At 46.0% G+C, this 16,863-nt stretch overlaps 1 protein-coding gene across 1 annotated transcript; it reads right to left on the bottom strand.

Annotated features, from left to right (window-relative positions):
- Nucleotides 1-1,184: 1,184 nt before the first annotated feature.
- Nucleotides 1,185-16,417, bottom strand: SALL1 (spalt like transcription factor 1). The gene is made up of 3 exons (XM_069497948.1): nt 16,240-16,417; nt 3,812-7,239; nt 1,185-2,681 (listed from the first exon to the last, which is right to left on the bottom strand). Exons 1-3 carry the CDS (start codon nt 16,313-16,315, stop codon nt 2,241-2,243), a joined length of 3,945 nt encoding a protein of 1,314 aa, XP_069354049.1. The 5' UTR covers nt 16,316-16,417; the 3' UTR covers nt 1,185-2,240.
- Between the last annotated feature and the right edge of the window lie 446 nt (nt 16,418-16,863).

Here is a 16,863-nt window from a genome sequence, read left to right as displayed (position 1 = left end):
TGCTACGGCGGCGGGATCCGGATTGGAGAGGCGAAATGGCGAAATCTCGCCCTATGTCGATGCCGAGACCTCAGAATGCTGCTCTGCATCACGACGTCCGCACACCCCCCTTCGCCGCCTCCCCTGGTTCTGGGGCGCCCACCCCACCCCTGCATTGTCCAGGCCAGGGGTCAGCGCGTCTCCCGTGAGGCACATCTGGCCCGGGCCTGGGGGCTGGGCCGGCGCGCTGGGCCGGCGCGGGCGCCCCCTCTGTGCCAGGGCGTAGAGGTCGAAGGACAAGCTGGGGGAGGTTCGGCTACTTCTTGGGCTGGAAGGCGACCTCCACGCTTTTCCCCTTACCTGGATACAGCCACTGGCTACCGCAGTTCACCACCTCCCTGGGGAAAAAAACATTCGCAGACCCTTCCAGACACAACTTCCACCCGTTGGGTTTGTTCACCCCCAAAACAGTGCTCATAAGGAAAACCTATTTCCCCCCAGAACAAAAGGGAGACAGAAAGAATCAAATTGAATTTTGATGCTGAAATATTCAAGTTGACTCTACATATGCTTTGTAATAGACTTTTCCTTTCAAATATGCATGTGCGTTTAAATGTCTAAAAGACTAATTAAATAAAGAACTTGTTAACCTCTGGGTTGAGGACCAGTTTCAGAATCAGATTATATAACCTGGTTGCATCGGGAACCCAGCAGTGAAACTCTCAGTTGCCTGAAAAAAATGGACTGAATTAAGTGAAATAAAACCAGAATAGTGGAAATAAAACTGAAATCTAAATCAGCATAAATATCTTGCTTAAGGAAACTTACCTGGTGGGATGAAACCTCCAGCATTCTTTGATTTCATTTTTTTCCTCTGGGTGGGGGGATGTGAGTGGAAAGGCTATAAAATACATTCCCCACAAGTCATGGATATTGGGAAAAATATGTAAAGCCTCCAAATTTCAAAATAAAAGGAAACACAGGCCCATGCAGACCCGCTTCTGGTGTGCCTTTTACAATTCCTCATTTAAAGAGAGATACACACTCACATACACAATTTACTGTCACCTGGGGAAATGTTAAAATACATTTAGGGGCCTGGCTAAATAGAAATGCACTCTAAAAACACAGACACAGTATTTTGCTTTATCTGTTGCAAAAAAAAAATGTATTTGATTACTTGAGTAAAATTACAGTATCTCTGTTGTTAGTAAGTATTAAATGTTAAAGAAATTGGACCCCCCTTCCTTTCAACTTTCCAAGAAAGTGCATGTAACAGTCCAATTTTTTTTCTTCCATACCTAATACAAAATAAACAAACACTATACCTGCTCTCTTGATCAAGAAGAAGCATTTGCTCTTGTAAGGAACATATGTACATTTTAATGAAAGTGATATTTCTTGTATATACAAGAGCATCTACATTTTCTCCACTGAAGGTTGTTCAAGATGCTATACTTAGCAGCATTGTGAAATTCCAGCACACATTTTCTATTGTGAATATACCTACAAGGCAAAATGTTACGTCTCAGTTTCAACTACCAAAACAACACTTGTTTTTTTTTCTCTAAAGAATTCTGCGTGCTTATTACTGTACAGAAACTTATTAACATTGAGGACGACTCAAGTAAAAAGCACAATACAAATAGCAGTTCAAAACGGAAATGGTTAAATCTACAAAACAAAAAAGCAGGTTGAATTTTAGAATAAAAATCAAAAAAACCAAACCTTCCAAAGAACCACACTGTTCAGTCTGTACTTTCAGTTCTTTTCCTTAAATCTGTTTTGAAAGATTAGACAATGTGTTTGCTGATAAAATTTTCCAGCAGGATCAAAGTGTACATTTATACACAGACTTTATTAGAGATCTAATGCATCACGGAGGCATTGCATCACCACCAGATTCATATTAAACTGGATATAGAAAATAAGTTAATGCCAGATTACAACTGCCTAGCAGGGCAACTTGCAATTGCCATAAATGTTACAGCAAGTTTACAGCACTCTAGTCAATTAGTATTTAGTCCAAAATACAGAAGACCAAAGTTAACGCTTGCATTCTGTTTGCAAAGCAAGGTTATATCACTAATAAATAAGCTTTCTTAGAACTCTAGAAGTTGAACAAGGTACAAAAGAATGTCTTCATAATGTTGTAGTTCATAGAACTGGGGAACCGGAAGGCAGGGGCACGGGGCAAGGACTAGGAGGCCACCACAGGTCGCATTCTGAACAGGAATGCTACGTCTCCAGCCCAGCTTGCTTTAACTTGTGACGATCTCTTTGCTGTCCTCCACGAAGCGGGTGAAGCGGAAGTTGGTTCCGTTCTCGCTGCTTGCCATTTTCTCCAGGCCAGCCAGAGGAGCACTGGGCTCTGAGTTCTGGAGCTTCTCCAGGTTTCCTGTCAGCCCGCTAATCGGGGAGCTGTTCCCACTGTCGAGGCTTCCAGGAATTGGAGGGACGCCACCGTTCTGAATGACGGAGATCTCGTTGGCCTTCATCGCCAGCCCATTGGAGAGCGCTGCTGCATACTGATTCCAGAAACTGGAAGGATCCCCACTTCCTGATCTTGCCGCCAAATCCTTCTGGAACATTTCTGGGAACTTGACGGGATTGCCTCCTAGAAATGTCATGGGGCCATCCACAGAGAGCCGCCGGCCTCGTCGCGCAGGGGTGCTATTCCACATGTGAGTGCCCATGTGTACCTGGGAGGTGGAGAGAGACGGGAGAGAGAGAGAGGGGGAAAAGAGGAGCGGGGAGAGAAGCTTAATAGGTGAATCTGTCTCAACCCATATCCCAACCCCTGACGAAGCAAGTGGCCCAAATGTCTATTCTCATTACGTGACAGGCAGGGGAAAAGGCAGCAGGAACCATCCACTCCCCTCCACGGGTAATAACGTGTTTGCTCCGCGCATCCCGGGGCCGTCTCTCCTCTTCCTGGGCAGAGATGCCTTACTTACTCTTTTTTTATTACCCATATTTAGCTTATAATGGCCTCGAGCAAGCCAGTCAGTCGCAGATAGCTCCTTTCAGGGTTAGAATTGTTATGTCCACTCTCATTGCAATGGTAAGTATTGTATCTGACACCCTTTACCCTATAAATGTCCTTTTCAGCTAGGAAGAAAGTACCCCTTGCTGATTGCCCACTGGAGGGCCCGTGCACGGAGAGAAAAGCCAGAGAGTAATTATTCATCTCACATTACTGGCAGCAATCTCCAGAGAAATGCTCTGTCAACAGAAAAATGTACACACTAAGAGTGCTCAACTGTTGCTCTAGAACTTAAGCATATTTACTTTATTTCCAACACATATCAGTAGGAAATGCTGTATAATCAATTATCATAATACCCATTAGCAGAGCAGTGACGTTATTGTTTTTAGACAAACAAACCATGCTGGACTGCATGGTTATGAAAAATAGATGCATGCGCCGAGGAGAACCGTAATTATTAAGTGATACAGGCAGCACTCGGGCCACACGGAGGTCTTTAATCAATACCCCATGGCAACGCCAGGCTGTCTTACTTGGTAGGTAAAGCAATTCATTTGGTGCACTTAGCGAGACAACAGAGAGAGGCCGCTGCGTCGCTTAGGTACCAAATTATTCAATGCGCTCTGACATGCAGCCAGCTGCAGCCTGCTCTTGTCCCTGCCACGAGGCTGACCCTCCCAGGCACCCACGTTTCTCCCCAGTCAGCCACGTGCAGCAGGTTCCCTCGTGAGAACTCTCTCCCTGAACATCTGGGCCCGTGACTCTGGGGGCATGCATTACAAACAATCAGTGACGATGAGGAAGGGTGGGATGGGGTGGGTGGGGTGCACATGGAGCCCGTACCTTAAGATTGCCTTTTGTTGTGAAAGCTCTTCCACAAATAGTGCAAGCAAAGGGTTTCTCTCCAGTGTGAGTTCTCTCGTGAATCTGCAGGGCACTCGACGAGGAGAAGGTTTTGCCACACGTGTTGCAGTAGTGCTGCTTGGGAGTTCTCCTGGGCAGAGCCGGGAGCAGAACTGGGGACGTGGCAGAGGAAGACAGAGGCCCAGAAGGGACGTGACTGGTGGGGGTGTCCTTACTGTCCTGAGGAGAAACATGCACAAAGCCATTGACCTCTGTTTTGATGAGAGATGACAACGAGTTGGCGGGAATCACTGCAGAGTTCTGATTGGGGCCAAGGTTGGAACTGGGCTCAAAGAGCTGTGATGGTAGATCTCGCATCTGATGTGTCAACATGTGCTGCTTCAAATTACCCTTTGTGGAAAAGCCACGATTGCAAACTGTGCAAATAAATGGTCTCTCTTTGGTATGACTTCTATAGTGAATGTCCAAGGCACTCTGACAAGCAAATGTTTTGCCACAAATGTCGCAAGCAGTATTTTTAAATTTACCCCGGTCTCTGAAAGGGAAGAGGATCCCCAAAGAATCTTCTTTGATGATTTTCTCTGCATGACTAGATGTCAAATCCAAAGCCCCACCATTCACTGGGGTGGGAGACAAACCATTGGCAAACTCGCCTGGGACCGCTCTCTGCGGTTTCTCCTCAACGCTGGGTGACTTGTGGAACTCCTGGGTGCTGTTGGATGGGGACAGAGCCTGCATGGAAGAGGTAGACTCTGAGATGGCCGGGCTGCCTGCACTCTGGCTCTCCATGTCACCACCCACTGAGGACGAATCATTGGTCAGGACGTCCCCCTCGACCGAGCCATTCTCCACCGACTTCAGGCTGGCCTGCAGCTGCTCCGCCAGGCCGGCACTGATCATCTTCATCTGATTTTCCAAAGCAGCGATGCTCGACATCTCTAGGGGCAGAGGCGAAGAAGACAGGCTGTCTTGGGACGCGTCCGCAGACTTGGGTGTATCGGGGATGCTGCCCTCAGGGCAGTCTTCCATGTTTTCATCAGAGAAGTTGTCTAAGTCATCAAAATTTTTCTCATCAAAGGAGCCCGTGTCAGACTCCATGGACTCGGGGTAGCTGTCGGGGACTGGGGTGTTGGGAATCTGGCCCCCCATGTGCATTCGAATGTGCTGCTGCAGGACAACAGCATTAGTGAATTTCTTCTGGCAGATGGGGCAGGAATGCTGGACTCTGAGCGGGGGCATCGCACGATGCACGCTGTAGTGGGTTTTAAGATTCCCTTTCGTGGTAAAAGCCCGGCCGCAGATCTTGCACTTAAAGGGCCTCTCCCCAGTGTGTGTCCGGTAGTGCATTTTCAAGGCGCTCTGACAGCTGAGGACCCGGTGGCAGATGACACACTCGTTGGGGTCAGTGGCCTTCTTGTCAATGTTTTCTACCAGTTGCTGAAGCTTGGACGTCTCTGATGCCTGGGCTGAGTCCAAGAGTCCCCCAAAAGGAAACTTGGCCTTGAACTGCTCGGACATGAGCGGCAACAAAGGGTTGGTGAAAGTGGTGGCGCTGCCTGGGCCACAGTCGGCCGCCGGGGAGCTCAGGGTGCTGTTGCCGGCTGTTGGGACCGAGCTGGTGACCGCACCACTCTCTTCACTCTTGCCACTGGAGGGTGGCAGAGTGGACCCTTCAGCTTCCTCTGGGAGCCCACCCAGGTTTCTCGTGGCCGGCTCGGGGACCCCGGAGTCACTTTTGACTGAGCCCGGGGGGCTGGCGGCAGAATGGCTGATGGGGATGGGGGCTGGCTCTTCCGTCTTGATGAAGGGTATGAGGCTGGGCAGGGTCGGGGGCAACGGCAGGCCGACTGAAGTGGTCAGAGTGGGCAGGACTGGTTTGGTGTCTAGCCAGCTGGTGACTGGCTTCTCTGGAGGGATGGACATGCCATATGGGATGCCGGTACTTGTGGGGATATTGTCCAAATGCTCAGGCACGGGATAGGGGTTCATCTGGATATGAGGGTATTTCTCTTTGTGGCGCTGAAAGTGGACTTTCAGGTTCCCCTTGGTGGAGAACCTGTTCCCGCAGATGTTGCACTTGAACGGCCTCTCCCCAGTGTGGGAGCGCAGGTGGATCTGCAAGGCACTGTCACTCCCGAAGACCTTCGCGCAGAACCTGCACTTGTGTTTGAAGAACGCCTCGTCGGAAGTACTTTTCGCTTCGAAGGCAGTGACATTTGGTGGCTTGCTTTTTCTCTGCTGGGCCAAGGCAGACAAGGAGTTTAGATCCTCCGCAGTTGTTCCGATGTTGGGCAAAGGGCTGGGGAAAACGGCGTTAGCAGGGGCCGGCTGAGGTAGAAGTGGATTAGATGCAGGACTTAATAAATTGCTTATTGCAAAAGCTGGTGAGGATGACGCTGAGACTGCTGGGTTGCTGACATGGGAGGCACCAGCACTCGAAGCCACTTTTTCCGAGGACGGGGTGGTAACTGCGGCTGCCAACATGTTAATATTGGGAGAAGAGCCACTGTTGGATGGAATGACGGTGTTGCCAGAAGTGCTCTGAGGTAGCTGGATTGGGGGTGGCTGTTTCACACCACTGATGCTGGCAGATTGGCTGGCGAGGCTCTGTGCTAATCCAGCTGCTGCCGCCAGCTGCTGAGATAAATGGGAACTTAGCGTGGACAAGGGGTTGGCAGATGTTCGTAAAGTACCTTGAGAAGGACTAGAAGACGTTGGCAAGTCTGCGTTCTGAGAAGCCAACAGCAGTATTTGGTGACGAATCTGTTCGATCAGTTGCAGCTGGTGGATCTGCTGCTGCTGCAGAGCTAGGAGCTGCTCCATGAGGGCGGGGACCGCCAGCTTGCCCCCCGAGGCCCCGCCGCACCTCGCTTCCTGGGAGAACTGGGCCACCGCCACCTTGGTGCTCTGGAGGTTCTCGATGATGACGTTGCTGTTGATCACGGAGAAGTTGCCCAGTGTTGTCAGGTCCCCGAGTTGAGGTAGAGAGGTTGTGAGTGCTGAGGTACCTGGGGAGGGGCTGCTGCTGCAGCCGGGGGCCGCGGTGCCATGGCTGCTGCTGGAAGGGCCGCTGCCGCCGCTTTTGTTAGCAGCCGGGGCCTCCACCTCCATGGACTCTTCCCTGTCAGGTCCGCTGTGTTCTGAAAGGTCGCTGCAGTCTACTTGATCTGTTTTGTTAACTGTGTCATTCATTTGTTCCTCGGGATTATCGGGAGGGGGACTGGGGGAGAAGGTTTCGGGTGGGGAGGCTGGATTTTCATTTACGATTAGAACTAATTGATTTTTAGTGCAGTTCTTCTTGTGGAGCAGAAGATCTGATAATTCAAAGAACTCGGCGCAGCACCGGCCACAGACGTGGGCGTCCTTGCTCTTAGTGGTGCGACTCGGTTGGCCCTTTTCCATGTCTCCTGCAAACATCAAAAGGTGCAGGGTTAGAAAGGGAACCAGGACACACAGCCACCTATGACTTGCCAAGGAAAAAAAAAGCCAATCAATTTTTTTTTTTTTAACCTGCAAAACTCAAAACTGAAGCCCTTAAAAACCAATCAATATTACCTAAGAACGTTCACAATTCATTTTTAAGGGTACGGAGGAATTACTATCAATCCGGTACCTCAGATAGTCATGGCCTTCAGATAATTCATCAAAATATAAAATACTATGAACGGAAGACATTGGTGCATAATGAAATGCCATAGCAAAATATTGATTTCCAATATTTTATACACCTTATTGTCTACTCATCCGGAGAGGGTCCAGCAACCATTCTGGGGTCTTATTAGGCTCGTGAGTTTCTGTCACCCTTAGTCATTTTCAACTGATTCAGAGATATCTGTGACAGTTTGTTCTGTCACTAAACTAATTTGTAGTCATTCAGGTTCCAATCAGTTGTTGACAAGGGGGAAAAAAATGCATATCACCAAGCTATAGACTGACAACTTGAAAATCACCTCAAGCCCCTACCTCGAACCTGAGCTAAGTCTGAACCATGACAAACACACTTTAGTCCCATCAGTAACAAATCCTCCAGACCACTGCTCAAGACTCACTTGAACACAAAAGGGAAAGCTACACACATACAATGAAGAGAAACACAATGATCATAACCCGTTGCAAGGCCTGCCTGGCACCTATATATCACCCCATGGCATGTTTATTTTTAAAATTAAAAAAATACAACCCTGGCTACCATTCCACTAATCAAGGAATATAGGCCACTATGCTCCACACGGCAACGTTATGCCTCTTATATATTTCATCAAAAATCTCTTTATATCTATAAAAACTGGCACAAGATTTACATTTCTGATTACGTATCAACTTAAAGAAGGATATGCAGTTGAGGGGAAGTGCTCCCATCGCCTAAGAAATAATTCTTGGTTTAGAGTTTGGAAATGCTTTGCAATTCTCCTAGTCTGAATGCCTTTAAAAACAGTTTGCTCTTAACTGTTATCAATTGTTTAACAGATTGTCCTGAATCTTTTATTATAAAAATCCCTTTATTTCATGTTTGTTTCCACTGGTTGCTCAGATGTCTTCTCACTAAGATCCATTTGTAAATTAAACATAAAAATCTCCAACTCCAAGCTAACACCCTATTCAAAGACAGGATGGCGCCCCATTGTTTGCCCAGCATGGGGAGCACCAACTTCTGTTGTACAAATGGTGTGTGGTCATCTACGAAGGCTGTGAAAAAAAAAAAAAAAAAAAAAAAACTGTTTAATTCAAGGATTACCTCCCTGCATGCTTTTCTGCAGAACTGAATCAGATAATAGGTAGTTTCCATGACTTCCAAATTGAATCTCCCAGAAAACTTGTAGGGGAAAAAAGTAATTGCAGATATGAATAAATGCAAAATCAAAATGTTGCTTTTTTCAGTAAACTTTAGAGTCTACTCAAAAGAGCCAGCCATTTGCCTTTTTGTAGTAAACATCAAAAAAGCTTGAGTAGATTTGCATTCCAGAAAATAAAATTAATACCTAAATACTACTTTCTGAAAATTCCTTAACTCTATTTGCCTTGAGTGATGCCGAGGTTGATTAGAACCCCTGGTAAAGTATGCCAAATGTATGCACACTTTATTCACTGGGAGTGTTATTTGAGTAGCTAAGTTATACTTAACAAGCTAGCTTTCCTAATACCCATCTTTTAATCTCCACAAGGGTATAGTGCAAAATGCATTAACAACAGCAAACAAATCTTAGTTGTAGCAGAAAATACCAATAATGATTCAGTTTTAATTTAATGTTTAATCATCCTAATTGGCACTGGATTCCTATGCACGTTGAAGGTGCTGTTTTAAGCACTTTTTTCTGTCTCTACCCTTGGCTTAAAATCATATAAACAAAATATTAGATGAAATTTGCTAAAGTTATGTTGCTTAACTTGGGACAAAAATAATGTGACAAAAATTCTGTTTAAAGCTTCTTATTTTGACAACCAATTTTAAATGATGCATCCATTTTAGATGCTTATTTTAAACTAGGAAATGCAATTCCTAATATATTCAACAGAAATGTTATTTCTTTCTCTTTGCACATTTCCATATGTAATGGTTATGTTTCCATCTACTTTTACAGCCAATTATGAAGGAACAAAAGCTATTCTGTTTGTTCACACATTTTCAACAAAATGCATTAAAACTATTATGTCAGCATGTTCTATTAAGCTCTGCATTCAGTGGAAAATACTTTTCAACCAGCTCACATTTATCAAAACATAAAGCCACTTTAAAACACAGTTTTGCTTGGTCAGCTGGGCTTAGACAAATAATGACAGATTCAGAACTAAATAACTAGCAAGGGAAATCAGAAAACTGACTTCATCAATTGTACACATTACAATGTAGTTGCTTCAAATATTTAGCACATCTGTGCTCACGATTAAAGGACGTTTTAATTCTTTATAACTTGCAAACATCTGATATTCTCATAATATATAGAGAAAATAAAAGGAAGGTTACTTTACAGGATCTAACTGATTATTACTTTCCTGCACTTGAATTCTACATTTGTGCAGCCTCAAAAACTCACTTGAGAATTTTCAAGTTTTCCAACCTGAACATTTTTATATTTAGGATTGTGCTAACTGGACGGAAAATAAAGATGCTTAAAAATAAATGCCTGCTTGCTTCTAAGAAAGAGACTGTGTTAAAAAGTTACCCATATTTTAGTTTAGAATTTCACAACATTTTAATAAGCTGACATTTGATCTCACTGTAGAGTCAACTAATTTAATTTCCTGATGTTTATGAACACTCTTACCCCCCAAAAATCCTGGTATCTATTTTGATTTATTTCAAAAGCAGGTGTCGCTACACTGTAACAATTCTTAACTTTAAATCTATCTGCATTCTGAACAGAATGCCAATGAAACTGCTTAAAAACAAGAAGACAAAACATGAAGACTAGTTTGAATCTTTAACTACCAAAGGGAATATTTTAAGTTGTAATAAGATACACACATTCTCTCTCTCTTTCTCTTTCTCTCTCTCTCTCTCTCTCACACACACAGAGAACCATGTTCTAATTCATTTTTCTGCTCATCTGCTATCTTGTATCTTTCTCAATAATCTGTTACACAGGATTGCAACTGGTGACCCCATTATAGTAAATACAGTTGCCTTGTTCCTTGTACCATGGTGCAAATAACATTCCAGTTCTTTTTCTGTGGATTTTGCATACAAATTAAAGAATTAAAGTCATTTTGTAATTCTTGTCAGACAGGAAAATTTAAGCAGCAATGGTTTTCTAAGTATTTACCCACAAAAAGTTATTTGGAATTTTCTGGGCCTTTTTCTGGGAGGGGGAGAGGGTGATCTTATACCTCCACCAAATTTATACAAAAATCCCAGAGGTTTTAGTTCCTGTTGCACTATTTAGGTACTGGATGCCTAATTCAAATTTGTCAGTTTTTCATCATCTGAACCAAACACTACAGAATCGGAAGGAGAAAATTGAAGTGTTCCAACTTATCTGTCTACTGAGAAAATAAAAATAAAACTATGCCCCCACACAGAAAGGTTTAGCCAGCCAGGAAAGGAAAAAAACAAAACAGAAAAACAAAAAGCAAACACAACCATCTTACTCTACCAGATTTAGTTTTCTTTTTTGGAGCTCTTCAGAAAGATATTCACTGTACTTCCCATTACCTTAAGACTGCATTAACATTTTTTCAATAGAACCTCTCACGATAGTGCTTTTGGAGTGCATAATTTTAACAGGCTATTCTTTTTCTTAGACCTATTTGGAAAAGCTATCGCAAACATATTTGATGGATTGATTTTTAATCTTTTTTATTTTTATTTTTGCATAGACCTGGGAAAAGCCTAAATCTGAACGTCCAACTTAAGATTCCAAAGAAATTTTGAACACTACGACAAATGCTGTGCATATTTTCTGTAATGTCTAAAGTTTCCTCTATGTGATATGCAACCAAATAACAAATTTACTGGTACCCTGCAAGTTCACCTAGTGGTCTGACCAGGATTAGTGTATTCTCGCGTGGAAGAATACAAGAGAAATCGCTGAGAAAGAAACAACACGGACAAGACACTCCTTTTAAAATAGTGATCCGAGCCCACCTAATGTACACAATAAATGAAAGGGAGAAAATGTCTTTCCCATGGATGAATCAAACTGAACACTAGATGGGGTTCCAGTTGCAAGGGTTTGTTCAAAAACTTCTTTGTGGCTTTCCTATTCCAGTGACGCGTAAAAGAGAGACTCCTTAAGGCGAGATCTAAACTTTGACTACATAAACATTGGCAAAGGCACAAGAAACTAAATCCCTGTTGTTTGAGGGTAAAACTGAGCTATGAGAACTACCTGTCAATCTTCCCCTTTGGGGGTCTGGCATCTGAGGGTGACAGGGGAATAAGGTTAGGAAAAGAAGCCAAGCTGATAAGGTGAAACTAAAATAAACTACTAACTTCCTGCTAAGTGACTAGCAAGACTCAATTTGGGGGTCACTGGGAAGATACTGAAGGACATATTATGATCTGGACCTTGTCACCTTTGCATGGGAGGAGGCTAGCAAAGGTTAAAACAGCTCGACACATCTAGGTTTCTAAAGCCTGGAATACAAACTTTTTTCTTTTTGGGGGGGAGGGGTATCAGTTCTCCAGTTAACTTATCATCTCTTTCTCTAAGACGCTCAACCACTTCAGTTTTAATAGTTGAAGAATGTTTTGAAATATAGGGCTATCTGCACCAAGATATGTCTTAGAAAAACCTAGTTAAGGCTGTAGAAGGAATTTGTTTTGCTTCCTACATAAAGCTCAGCTTTTAACAATTTCAAAAAACTTCACCAGTTCGCCTATTTCTTCCCCAGGTCCCAGTAAGATCTCCACAACAAAAAAGTGGGTTTCTGCCTTCCAAAGGACTCTGTTGGTAAAAAAACAATTTGCTACCTTCAAAAGTATAAAGAAAAGAAAGAAAGCCCCCAAAGAATAACCTATAAGTTGACATTTGTGCCTATGAACTATAGGGGAAACCTGATGGAAAATAAAACTACAAAACATTCAGCAGCACAAATTCACTTTCACACATCCTATCTCATGCCCAGCTAGACTTTGCTTGTTTGTGTGTGTGTTTTTAACATTTTAGGAAGTGTCTTGCAGCCTGAAGCAATTTCAAAAAATAGTTTGCATTTTCTCATCCAGAATCTTCCATTATGCCAAACTTAAAATAGGCCTGATTTAAGCATGAATTCTTTCCAACTGCCTTATCTTGCAGGTGTCGGTTTTTCAAAAAAAGCAATTAATTATAGTTCTCCCTAACCTTTTGGGCCCAGAGATCAATGTGTTGCTATTAAGCTGCTCACATGAGTAAATTAGGTTGGTAAATAATAGAATTTCATTATTAGTATAAATAAGAGGAATTTTTATGATACTTCATAGGACAGTCAGTGTTTTATCTGCAATTCATGATTTTTATTTTTCTTTCAATATTATCTTTTCCTTAAGTAAGCTGAGCTCCAAAATACTTTCTTAATAAATGAATGGAGTCTGAATGGGCCATCCACGTAGTTATAGGAATCTTAAAAACCATCAGAGGAAGAAAAACCCAACACACACACACACTCACGCACACACGCGCGCGCACACACACACCCCTGAAATCTCAATCTATAGTAAAAGATCCACATATAAAATCATTAGATGCTAATATTCCCTTTCCTCAGGATTAGTTATCTCAGTGAATAATCTTTCCAGTGGCAGTCATCTTTCTACAAGTAATTCAAGACTTGTTGAATATCATTTAAGAGACAAGTCATATTTGCCACAATCTTGGTCTCATAAGAAACAGAAAAATTACCAAGTTTAAAATTATTTTAGAGTGTTTCTGGCATTACAGCTGCACTAAAGTAGAATAAAATATCAGCATCGTAAGATTAACCGAGCACTCTTGTTTTTTTTGAACTTGCTCCGATGAAGCTATCAGTGTGGCTGCCTAGAGTGGCTTGGGTTTTCTTTGTAAGCACACACACACTCCAACATGCAGGACACTGCAGCCACGGCTGCTTTCAGCCTTAGCACCCATCCTTCGGGGCTACTGTAACTGTGGTCTACCAACTTTTCTAGGTCCCACTCTGCATGGAAGTCCTGAAATGTGAGGTGCTGGCATACACGAAGAGCATAAACTAGATTTAATTTAGTATGTTCAATGTTTCATTTGCCATATTCTAAGACCATCTCAAGACATAAAAAAAAAAGTAACCGCGATGTTTGAAGAGGGGTTTGCTCTTTAAAAATTGAACCACCTTTCTACATGCAGAAAACAGAACAAAACAAAAAATCAACAGCTCCTAGAAGTATGTGCTATGTGTGAGGAGGAAAATGAGATCGCCGAATTCATTGCAGAAAAGCTGACTTTTAAAAGGTAACCTTGAGATGTCAGGAACTTTCAATTCCATTTATCTCACAACTATTCCCAAATAAAAAGACCTGGGGTAGGTTAGGCCTTCCTGCATGTCAGGCATTGGGGAGGATTACTTGTGTACTAATATTATTACAACACACTAAATCCTGTAACCCTATTACAAAATCTACCCTCTAGGCAACTTCTCCCAAACTTATTGTTCAACCATGTAAAAACAGTCATAACCTAAAACCATTACTACCCAAGAAAAAGAGGAGGGGGTGGGGAGAGGTGAGGGAAGAGGGCTGGGAGGGGGTGTTTCCTAGAGTGTCCCTAACACAGTTTACTGCTTCTTAGGACAATGAACCAGCTTTTGGGAAGAAAAAACAGAGAAAGGAAGAAAGAGAAAGAAATGAAAAGAGAGAAAAGAGAAAGAAAAGAAACTTGATTCAGTTACTTAATTAACTTACCTCAAAGCTCAAATAAATTAAAAAAAAAATCGTACTAATAAATAATAATGGTAAGAGGTAGTGAACTCCTTTTATGCTATTGCTTTATGAGAATGCTTAACTATTAAAAATTCCGAGTCCAGAAGGCGAAAGGCAAAGATCTAGCATGCATTTCTCCGCGAAGCCTGAGGCGGGTTTTTTTTTTTTTTTTTTTTTTTGGGGAAAATGTAGAAAATCAGTACATATTTACAAAATAGACTAAAAAACCCTGTCTTCTCTGCAGTTTGGTATTTTGCATACAAATCGCTACCCTGAACAGTATCACAGTGCAAAAGGTCTCAGCAGAAACTTTAGGAAAGATGAGTGTGGGGGCGAGAAGCAGAAGAAACCAGCTGAGAAAACCCGGAAAAATGCTCGGAGTCGTTGCTGCGGCCTCGGGTAGTTTCACCTCGATTTACCCTTGCGTTTGGGGTGGAAAGCGGGGTTCAAAGGCTTTTTTCAGCGGACTGAGAAATTGCAGAGGCTCTGGGTAAGGCTTCAAGCTTGAGAAAGTACTAGGGGCGCGCGGGGTGGGGGGAATATTGTAAACAATTTTCTTAGCTGGCTTCAAGTCTCCCAATTTCGTAAGGAGACCCCCAAGCCAGGAGTTCCCTTTCCCTGAGCCAGGGTAAAGGGAGCAGGGGTCCCTTGCTTCGCGGCGCCCTAGCTCTACTGAGAGGCAGGCCTCTGGGGAGGGAGCCGAGACCGTGGGGCCCGGGCGGCCGCACAGCGCAGTGGACAGAGGTGCCGATCTAAGGGCAAGCTTTGGGGTCCAGCTCTCTCCTCCATACCCCAAAATGCCGCCTGGGACGTGGGCATCCAGAGAGGCATCCCGAGCCGCGGAAACCCGGCTGGGGTTGCCGCTCGTCCTCCCGCAGCCGAGAGGCCAGCATCCTGCAGGGATGACCCCCAGAGCCGGGCTGGGGCGCCGCTCCATCGCCTCCGGCGCTGGGCCTGGGAGCTCGGCAGCCACTAAAGTGGAACACCTTTAGGAGCAAGGAGGGATTCTAGGTGTCCTCCCTTGGCACCCCCAGTTCCCTGCCTGGATCTCTCCCTACTCTCGACCTTAACTCCCGCACACAAACTTTGTTCTGGACTTGTTCATTCCCTTCGGGACCCACAGTTGTCGCTTCCAGCGGAGAAAGCGAGTGGCCCTGTTTCAGGGGGATTCTCCTCTGGTTGGCTACCCCCCAGCCCTGAAAAATTACCCTAAGACTCCTTCCCCGACCCATCTGCAAGCGTGGAGCACCACGATCCGCAGAGGATGCATGCCGAATATAAAGATTTTGGGGGGCGGAGGGTGCAACTGTTGGGAGAAAAGATTTGGAGATAAACTTAGGGAGCCAGATCCGACACCTCCCCGGGCCGCCTGCACCGTCTCGGGAAGAACCGGCAGCAAGGAACACTCCGCCCCAGCCGCGACCCCAGCGTGTCAGGCGCGGGCGCCCCGACACAGGTCCCCACCTTCTTGAAGATGTGAACCCCCAAAGGCACCCCATTCCGCCGCGCGGGTCGAAGGGGAGTGTGAGCTTGGGGCAAGGGGGGCGCTGCGAGCTCCCCCCACGCTCGGAGTTCAGCCCCGCGCGCGAAGTAAACTTCCTTCCCGCTGGCAGCAGGGCCGGTCGGCAGAGGCCGGGCCGGGGGCCCTGGGAGCCGCGTGGGGAGTGCGAGGGGCCCCCCGCGGGTAGGCGCGGACGATCTCCGCTTGCACCCGCGCCTCGCGGGGCTCCAGGGTCCTGGCCGCGGCTCGGTTCCCCGGAAAAGCCGGGACGGAGCAGCAAGGCCAGCATGCCCTCCCGCCTCCCCCAGGAGGACCCAGCAACTCCGGAAAGATCCTGCCGGGAGATGTGCTCGCTTCCCCAGGGCAGGGGGGAAGCCCAGCAAAGGCAGATTGAAAATTCAAAAGAAAAAAAAATACGCCCAGCCGAAAAGGCGAGCGGGGACGCGGCGGCGGCGGGGCAGTGGGCGCAGGGGCCAGCCGCGTGTGCGTGGGTCCCCGCGCGCGTGAGTGTGAGTGCGCGTGTGTGTTTGTGTCCGCGGCGCGGGCCGGAGCACTCACCATCTCGCCGGGGGAGCGAGGCCACTTCGGGGTCGGATTGGAAATGTTGAGGCTTCGCTTGCTTCCTCCGCGACATGCTGGCTCAAACATCAGCTGGGGCAGAATAAAAAATTACTAAAAAAAAATCTTCTCAAAATTACGGAAATCGAGCGGCGGCGGCGGCGGCGGCTCCCCCCGCCCGCCGGCCCGCCCGCCCCCTCCCCGGCTCCCCGGCCCCGGGCGCAGCGCGCATGTGTCCTGCTATAATTATGATTATCAATAATGCATTGCGATTAATCATAGAGGGGCTCTTTGAAAGGCGATTGGCACCGGGCCAGCGCTATTCAAACCCGCTCGCCTTAATCAATTAGTTCGTGATTTGCTGCAGACCCCTGTCTCTCCGCGCGCTGGCCCAATAAGCCGGCCGCGGGGCTGGCTCTGCGCGCCGCGCCGCCCGACACTGGGTTAACCCTCTTTGCGACCGCCCGGGACTCCGCGGCCCGGCCGCCGGGGCCGGCCTCCTCTCCACTGCGCGCCCGGCGCCCCGGCCGGCGCCCCCCGCTCCCTCCCTCCTTCCCTCCTCCCCCCGCCCCCCCGCCATCCCGGGCTGGGCCGACCCAAATTAGCATGCCCTCCCCGGAATTA

This window comes from Eulemur rufifrons, chromosome 23, assembly GCF_041146395.1.
Source record: "Eulemur rufifrons isolate Redbay chromosome 23, OSU_ERuf_1, whole genome shotgun sequence".
NCBI lineage: Eukaryota > Metazoa > Chordata > Mammalia > Primates > Lemuridae > Eulemur > Eulemur rufifrons.
Note: the sequence above shows the minus strand (reverse complement) of the source record. Positions and strands in the feature narration are given on the sequence as shown.

Excerpts from the sequence above, each read along its gene's own strand:
- SALL1 (XM_069497948.1), bottom strand. The coding sequence starts at position 16,315 with ATGTCGCGGAGGAAGCAAGCGAAGCCTCAACATTTCCAATCCGACCCC. Across the intron at positions 7,240-16,239 it reads CTCGCTCCCCCGGCGAGATG|GAGACATGGAAAAGGGCCAA; the intron begins GTGAGTGCTCCG and ends TGATGTTTGCAG. Across the intron at positions 2,682-3,811 it reads CAACAAAAGGCAATCTTAAG|GTACACATGGGCACTCACAT; the intron begins GTACGGGCTCCA and ends TCCACCTCCCAG.